The sequence below is a fragment of the Myxocyprinus asiaticus genome, chromosome 17 (assembly GCF_019703515.2).
Source record: "Myxocyprinus asiaticus isolate MX2 ecotype Aquarium Trade chromosome 17, UBuf_Myxa_2, whole genome shotgun sequence".
In the NCBI taxonomy this organism is placed as follows: Eukaryota; Metazoa; Chordata; class Actinopteri; order Cypriniformes; family Catostomidae; genus Myxocyprinus; species Myxocyprinus asiaticus.
Genome location: NC_059360.1, coordinates 18,163,680 through 18,172,523, shown reverse-complemented (window position 1 = coordinate 18,172,523; position 8,844 = coordinate 18,163,680). Strand labels below are relative to the sequence as shown.

The 8,844-nt window shown below is 36.8% G+C and overlaps 1 protein-coding gene across 1 annotated transcript; it reads right to left on the bottom strand.

Moving 5' to 3' along the window:
• Positions 1–253: 253 nt before the first annotated feature.
• On the bottom strand, positions 254–8,362 carry LOC127455050 (cysteine-rich protein 1). Its single transcript, XM_051722612.1, has 5 exons — positions 8,186–8,362; positions 1,633–1,727; positions 1,316–1,373; positions 585–637; positions 254–492 (listed from the first exon to the last, which is right to left on the bottom strand). The coding sequence occupies exons 1-4, from the start codon at positions 8,223–8,225 to the stop codon at positions 597–599; spliced, it is 234 nt and encodes a 77-aa protein (XP_051578572.1). The 5' UTR covers positions 8,226–8,362; the 3' UTR covers positions 254–492; positions 585–596.
• Between the last annotated feature and the right edge of the window lie 482 nt (positions 8,363–8,844).

Genomic DNA, 8,844 nt, shown 5'->3' with positions numbered 1-8,844 from the left:
CCACCTCAATCCCTAGTTGGTCATTGGCCCCGAGAAAGCCCCGAGGAGGCACGATGATGCCCCGGAAGTGATAGTGGGAACGCAACTGGCCCTGGCATGCATTAGCATGCCCGACAGTGGAAACGCGGCTATAGAGAGGGACAAATGCCCCCAGTATGCATAACTGTGCATGATGAATAATTACATTTGGTCCAGCCAATCATTGTTTCAAACTAGTGGGACATTATTTGAGAAAGGACTTTGCACAAACGAGTAGTTTCAAACATACATTTAATGTATATAATATTCAGTTCAATTGAAAAAAGGGTTTTTGAACAACCCCCAATGACATTATTCTATGCTGCTAGCAGACAACATTTTAAAACAGATTATACAAATTAGTATTTTCTAAAACATGACATGGCTTGGTCAATTTTTTCTTTGGTTTAACAATATGTGGATAAAAATAGTGGCATCCATGCCTCTGAAAACATGTTTTTAGAGGGTGTAAACCTGTAAATGGAAGAGTACAGTTAGTTGATGTCTTACATAGTATTACATATTAATACAGTTTTACAGTTGTACAGTGTATATAGTGATATTACCTTTAAAATGTTCTATTTGAATGTGTGGCTCTCAGCGCCACCACGTCCAAACCCTGGAGAAAGAGAAAGAGAGAGAATTAGATCATGTGCGGATAGTGATCAACCAATTTATATCGGCCAGACCGATTAATCGGCCAATATTTGTCCACAATGTGTTTATCAGTACCAATAACATTATCTAGAAATGGCCTTTTCAAAATACATAGACAACCTTTCAATTGATAAGGCACAATTTGTATTTTCAAATATTTCTTTGGGAGTATGTTTAGTAAATAAGTGTTTCAGCAATTATTTATGCACATTTAATTCAACTGTACTATGTCAAATCCGCATATCATCAGCATTATATCGGCAGCCTGTTCTCTATTGGCATCAGCCATTAAAAACCCCACATTTCAACCAATTTTCAATCATATTTTAGCACTGACGAACTATTGAATGATGTAAGTTAGAACAACTTTCTGGATGAGTGACAGGAAGACATTTGCATAGTGTCACTGGACATTGCAAAATGATATGATTGTATCTGAAGTCAATGCCAAGAAATTGGAATAACTTGCTCAGATGAGAGAGAAGCTGTTCAATAATAGTTAGGGACTGTCCCATAACAGTCCTCAGTCCTGAGGCTTACGAGGCAAAACATTACCTTACCTAGTTGAAGGATAACCTTACAGTGTAGTAAAATAGAGCCCTTATCCATGACTTTGATGCATTGCAGAATGGTGACTCACCTTTGGGTCCAAAGAGTGCAGAGTAGCATGGGTTGTTACAATAGGGCTTCCCATCATGCTGCAAGGTGAAACACATTAGTCAGTGCACCACACATTAATGGACCTGAATGAGGGCCATTATGTAAGCCATACCCCCAAACCAAACTACTCTGACAACATAAACCCCCCCCCCCCCCCCCCACCCCAAGTGTTAATGTCAGGCGAAACTATGCCAAAAGTTAACTGGACTCCATTAACTCTGCCTAGTAAATTAATCTCTGCTCTGTCCCAGTAAGAGGTTGGCAGTCCATGTGAATTTTGTGAAGCTATTAGCTTACCTCTGCGTGTGAGCCAGGCGACAGGGTCTTGCTGCATTTCTCGCACTTCAGACAGGGTCTATGCCAGTCTTTGCCAAGCGATGATACTCTCTCCGCTGAAACACACGAAAAAACATCATTAATTCAGACAAATTTGGAAACCAATTATAAGCAGACCCACACAGAATCTGTGCCTTCTGAAGTATGCAGAAAGCTGCAGAAAGTGATGGGGGTGTTTGGGGTGTTTGGGAAACCTTTTTGAAAATGGTAATCTTCTGTAAAGCCTGTCAAAGTAAACTCTGGTTTTGACGTGATTGCTTAGTGTTTATGAACAGTCGAACTCGAGCTTGTCAAAGTATACAAGACTGTGTGCGCATAAACACACACTATTACTCACACAGTATTTTATTATATCAAAACACTTTTACTTCAACGCATCATTTGAAAAACTATACATTTTAACGCTTGCATTATAGACATTTACACACTTATTCAAATGTGATTAGCAGGTCTCTGTATTCGCGTGATTAGCGGTAGCTCACCTGAGAATGTGTTGGACTTTAGTCCGAGGACCGTGGCCCGAGACTAGTCAAGCACGCAAGCTGACACGTGAGCCGAACTTTTCATAGAAGTGACATGAAATGACGCGGTTGCTTCAGAAAATGTGCTTTTCATGTCGCATTTTGTTTTTGGACACTATCGGTTAGGTTTAAGTGTTAATTATGGGTAAGGATGTCTGTTTTGTGTCTACATCTCATATGATTTTAGATCACTATCGGTTAGGTTTAGGTTAAAGTTTTATGTTAGGGAGATACTAATATTCAGCTTAACATTAGCTTAACAGTTGTTTTTGTAAAGGAGACAGGTGTGTCAATTAAAGCTAAAAAAAAGTCTGGACTGTTCTAATGTTGGGTTTATTGTGTCTGTCAGATCAGTATTTTCTTTTCCGCTCAAAGTGGATGAAGTCATGACAGCGAGAACATGGGTGGGTGTGGACGCTGCACTTGGGACACTCCCAAAGGAATTTATTCCTCCCTTCCCTTATAAAAGAGGGTGATAAAGAAATCTTTATCTCCAGCCCTCAGCAGAAAGATTTCCCCAAAACAACCCTCATGATAAACATGGTAAAAGAAGTGGGAAGAAGAGACGAAGTCATGCGTGCTGGTGCGACTCCAAATACAGGAGGTGTTCATTTGTTCCCTTTTACAAGAACGCTTTTGGGCAAGTGTCGACACCTCCTGGACGTCAAAGACAGTCTGAAAGCATGACCATGCTGAAAACATGTCAGATTTATGCCAGACAACAAAACTCCCAGACAACAAAAGAGATTTGCTTAAAGCCACTTTGAGCTTTCTGCCATGCAAAAACTAAAGGATGCACAAAGGGCTGATTAACAGTTCCCATCGTGTGACGTAAATGTTAAAAATGTGATGAGGTGTTAGTAAAGTCTGCAGACACCAAGTAATGCTTTATTCTTTATGCTGTATGCAGGGTGTTGAAGGATAGCACATACAGAACACAATGTCCATTTTTATGGACTACTGTGAGCTGCTATAATTGCCTACAACAGCTGTAATAAGCCTCATACCCATCCCAGTCCAGTCTGTTATTCATGTCCACTACAGTGGACTACACAGGAAGCTCTTTTTTTTAGTGCTGGACTATGAACACATGATCCAGACCAATTGGGAGAAATGGGTGCAGAATCAATGGTCCATGTGATAAATAACATTTTGAAAGTACAAACAAGACAGAAAGGAATTCACTAGACTGGGTTTGGGACCAACAGTCCTTGCAATCCTGCCAAGAACGGGTTTGGTCATCCGAGCCACACCTAAGGCAATAATTACTTCCCACAGCAGGCCGATACACAGAGGATACACTAATCTCTTTTAATGGTACTCTGGTCTTTATCACATGTTCTAGACTGAGTGTAAAGTCTACAGATTTGTAATCTGCATTTAAAATACTCCTATCATTTTTCTGCGTTTCTTTATCCACAAAAGTAAAAGAGACAATGTTAGGGGCCGTTCACACTGAACTCATTTTTCCATCCATTTTCTATAGATTTTTTTTAGTGGTGGTAGACGGACGTATTTGACCATTGTGGCGTGTCTTGCTGTTTCTTTCAGCAGCTCGTGCAAGAGTACATGTCAAGTTACAAAGAACTTCAACTTTTAAAAATGCATCTCAAGAGACCTGCGTTCTGTTCCATTCGTTGCGCTCCTTCTAGCTTTTTTAAATGGAATGACCCGTTCGGTGTGAACGGCCACTTACTTACTCATGCAAGGAGATTTGTTTGTTTTAAGGAGATAGAAAAAATAAATAAACGAAAGAAACCTTTAGGTCAGATGAAATAAAAAATTTATAAAAAATAAAAAAGGGTCATTTTTGACACAGGACAGGTAATAATTTATGTTATAAATACTGCATAGTTTTTGGAACATTTTTGTGTATAGTTGTTTAAGAGAAATAAAAAAATTAAAACAAATGGTTCCTTCCATTCCAAGACACAATTTTGACTTCTCACCTTTGGACTTTCTGGGTGTTTTACAGCTTTAAACAATTTTTGTGAACATCTATGAATCAAATTGGATCCAAACATATTTCAGTTTTTCTCAAATTTAGCGCCTAGATTTTTTTTAATGATAGGGTACAATGAGGCTAAAGGCCCCCCAATAGTAAAGGACCTATTGGATATCATTTTCTCCTAAAACATTAGATGGCAGAAAGAACTATTACGGCACCTTCTTAAACACCTGTAATGCTGCAACAAATTTTTGACATTAGTGGGAAGGAATGGATTTGTTAGAATGGACGTGCAAAGTAGGCCCATTTTGACTGCTGTAAAAGGCAAGAGAGATTCATTTTTGAAAAAGGCATGTACTAAAATGCACACTGTTGATTTCCTACAAGCAGAATTAATCAGAATTTGTTGTAATACAGTGGAGAAATACTGTAAAAAGTGATTCAAATAAACATCAATTAAGACATCCTTGGCCAATGTTTGCCAAGTTTTAAAGAGCCCATATTATACTAATTTACAGGTACATGATTTTATTTTGGGGGTCTACTACAATAGGTTTACATGCCTTAATGTAAAAAAAAAAACATTATTTTTCTCATACTGTACATTGCTGCAGCACCTCTTTCTGAAATGCTCTGTTTTAGCTCCTGTCTGTTTAAAACCCCCCATTCCGAAAAAGCCCAGTCTGCTCTGATTGGTCAACCGCTTAGAGCGTGTGTCGGAAATGTAACGCCCCTTACCATTACTGAGTTTCAGCTCCCTGACAATATAAGCTTTATGCAAATATGTTACATAGTGACATAGCTAAGTCATGGAAGTGATGGCTGGACTGCAAACCAGGCGTTTCAGGCAGTTCAGGAGCAGTGTTTTCTGTGGGAGAGTGTAACTCCCTTTGGCGTGGGCTTTGTGCTTTGTAACTTTGCAGACCTTTTACATGCACAAACAGTTATATTACACACTAAAGGAAAGGTAAAATACCAAAAAGCAAAATAGGGCCTCTTTAAACTTTTTTTTTTTTTTAAATGGTTTTACTCCATTAATATTCAATATATATCTTTTTTCCCCTTATCATTATATAATTTGGTATCACAATAAAACAGATTTTTGTTAATGGGGGTCGTTAGTACTGTTGTACACTAATCAAGAATTTATGCATTTTGAACACTGAAAGCCTAATAAGTTGACTTTACTGAACTGATTGAGTAAACTCGTTCCCCCAATTGAGTAATGGTATCTCCAAAACTTGTGTAATTAAGTTCACTGAACATGGTGATCATATAGAATGAACTTAACTATTTCGGTAACTAGATGCAAGTAGACCTTACTGAAATTTGTTATTTAAATGTTGTTGTTTCTAATTAATAATTCTAATTGAATGGACTCAAATTTAGATCATACTATAACACAGCTTAAATAGATTATAACTGATTATAGGTCAATCATTAAATAAACATTCCCTTTGACCAAGGAAACATAAATAAAGCGCGAGGCATTATGGGTATTCCCCATAGCCTCAATTTTGTACTCAAAAGTTTGAGTTATTAACACTTAAAATCTTAAGTCTATGGATTTTTAAGAAAAATAAGTTCAAGGAACTTGGATATTTGAGTTATGAGCCCAATGTTTAATGTTTAATTAATTTTTCCAATAATGACAACATTAGGGTTTACAGTGAATGGTTTTCAATACGGGTCAAAAATGACCCGAAGGACAAAAGGAAGGTGTAGTGTCTTAAGTCAATATGAGGGATAAGAATAAATTATTAAAAAATGTAATGACATAAAAAAATAAGATAAACTTTAAAAACAGTGACCAAAAAAGCACACTTGTACTGTTTTTTTATTATTATTTATTTGTTTATTCCACACAATTAAATGTCCTTACTACCTACTAGATATCAATGAAATAGATGTCCTCCTGTGGCATCACACCTGTCCGTGTGACAATCCTATACAACACAAAAGGGGCCGGGTGTGCACTATTTTTTTTTAGCCAATCAGAAATACTTTCTTCTTGTTTAGAACATGCTGGCATTGGTTAACTGACATGTTTTAAGTGGGCGGTGTTTTGGAAAGAGGCTACGTCACTGAAGTAAGAAAATGGTGGAAATTAGCAAATGGTGGAAATCGCACATTTAAATCAGTTGGAGGGAAACCTCTCAGTCTCTAAACCTCTAAGGTACACTTTCTGTGTCGCAATTAACTGATTGACTGCTTTTGAATTACAGCATACTTGTGCATTTTTATGATGAAACTCCCACATTCTATATGTGGTTATTGCAAAGGCTGGAAATGTTATTATTTTAATCACGCCTTTTTTATACGCCTTTATTTAAGCAGGACAAGTGGACTTTTTTTCTCGTTCCTTCATCCCTGAGAGGCTGCGGTAGTTGGATTGCTTCCATCAGAACATTAAATAAGCGAGAGGAAAGGAGTGCTGTACCACCAGGCACGTGAAGCAATTTTGCATGACAGAGAGGTTACTGGTTCAAAGAAGCGCTGGAAGTGAACTGTAAATGTGTTGCTGGAATGTAAGATGGGTGATGGTGCAGAGAAATGCCCTGAGTGAATCTCTTTTGTTACCTCTATCTATCTGTCTCTAAGCTAAAATAGGTTAATAACTTTAAATAAAATTTGACTCTAAACTTTTTAAACTACACACAGATCAAATGAAAAGGCATCAGTAACAGTTTACAATTAGGTTGTATACATTTACATTACTTTAATCATTTTTTAATTCTTAATTAATGTTCATTTCAACATATATGACTGCATTTTAAACAAGAAAAGTTGTATATAACATTAGTTTTTGCATTATGCAGTAACTTGAACTAACAATGAACATATCTCTAAAATAACAATTCACAAGATTAATAAATGCTTTAATTAATGCATTAACTTCTTAATTAAAACAATTAACAAAATTAACATAACCTTATTGTAAAGTGTTATCAAAACATCCATAGCTAGCCAGAGTGAGTAAAAAACATGCAACTACACTGATGGATGACCGAAGCCTGCTAAAAAAACAACCTGGTATGTTTCTTTTGGCTTAGGATTTAAAGTAAATCAGGAAGGAAGGAAAAAGAGACCTTCGGATGGATGGTCATTTTATGTGAAAGGACAAAACCAAATCCCAGACTTGGGCGACTGTCCTTGAGTCTCAAAGGAAATGAATATGCATGGGTCAAGATTCAGTTTAGATACTTACAAAAGAGAAATGTGCAAAATATATCTGATTTTTCATCATTTGAACAAGGCAACAATAAATGTCTCACGTACTTTCACTGGGACTTATCAATTATTTATACGTTTCCATTTTGTTTCCCTCTTATTCTCTTCTTGTAATATTTATTTGCTGGATGGATATGTGTTAGAGCTCTTTAAAGACTCGTCTGGTTGTCTTCATGGTACAGTAAAGAATATTCAAATAGACTGACTGATTGAACAATGCAAAAATGTTACTTTACAATGTAAAGCAGAAGGCCATTATTTGCATTGTTAGTCTAGGCTGTGCTGACTAATATCTGCCATTTAATGTTTCTGTTTTATTGTCTCTTTATTATTAAAATTATAAAATAACAATGGACCATCATTTATATTCTGCATATTTATATTCACTTTTTTTCCTAACTAATTTAGGTTTTAGTCAAACTGCCCTGCAACCACATGCAGTCCAACACTCTGCAGACTCTAAAAAAAAAAAAAGAGTACATTCTTTATACAAACTTAGATTAATATACTGCATTTCAATGCTATTGCTGTAGTACTATTGCTCTGATACACTCATATAAGTCTGCACAAGTTATTTAACAGCTACTATGCAAAAGTTTTAAACAGGAAATAAGTTTGAACAGCACTCTTCTGTTACTCCATAATGCTGTTGGTAAATCATTGATTCAAACTAGTTTACATCTTTCTTTATAGCCCAAGCAATTGTATAACAATATAGTATGCTATTTTGAATGTGTGTGTTTTTTTTTTTTTTTTTAAATTGTATTTAAAAAAAGTAGCCTGTGTGTAAATATGATCGCATAAGTTTCCTTACCAAAGTACACTTCCTTTTCGCACTTGGGGCATTTAGGCATGTTTGCGTTGTTTTAGTTCCTCGGAGGTGAAAAGTCTTGCTTGTAAAGAGTCGCGATGGAGAACAGCAGCGGTCCACCTGCAAGCAACCACGCCTTTAGATTGAGCAGCACATCTTATGTACAGCCTTATTTATAGCATTTTGAAAATAGTTTGCACACGGTGCCGCAGAGAGAGAGAGAGAGAGAGAGAGAGAGAGAGAGAGAGAGAGAGCGAGAGAGCGCGAGAGCGCGCGGTTCTGCGCGTGCACGAGACGCGCAGTTTAATACCGCGTTTTTACACAATGTTCGCCTGTTTCTGTTTTGCGTATGTTTCTGTTATAGACCCTTATTCAGAGTAGCGCCATTTGTTATATTTGGTACAGCTTTATACAGTCATTAAAGAGCGTGTAAGTTTATCCCTCATTCCTGTCCAAAATAAAATGGTGCTACTCTGAATAATTTATTTTAAAGGAATATTCCGGGTTAAATACAAGTTAAGCTCAAGCGACAGCATTTGTGGCATAATGTTGATTACCACAACATTTTATTTGGACTCGTCCCTCCTCTTCTTAAAAAAATAAAAATAAAATAAAAATCTAAGTTACAGTGGAAGTCAATGGGGCCAATTTTTGGAGGGTTT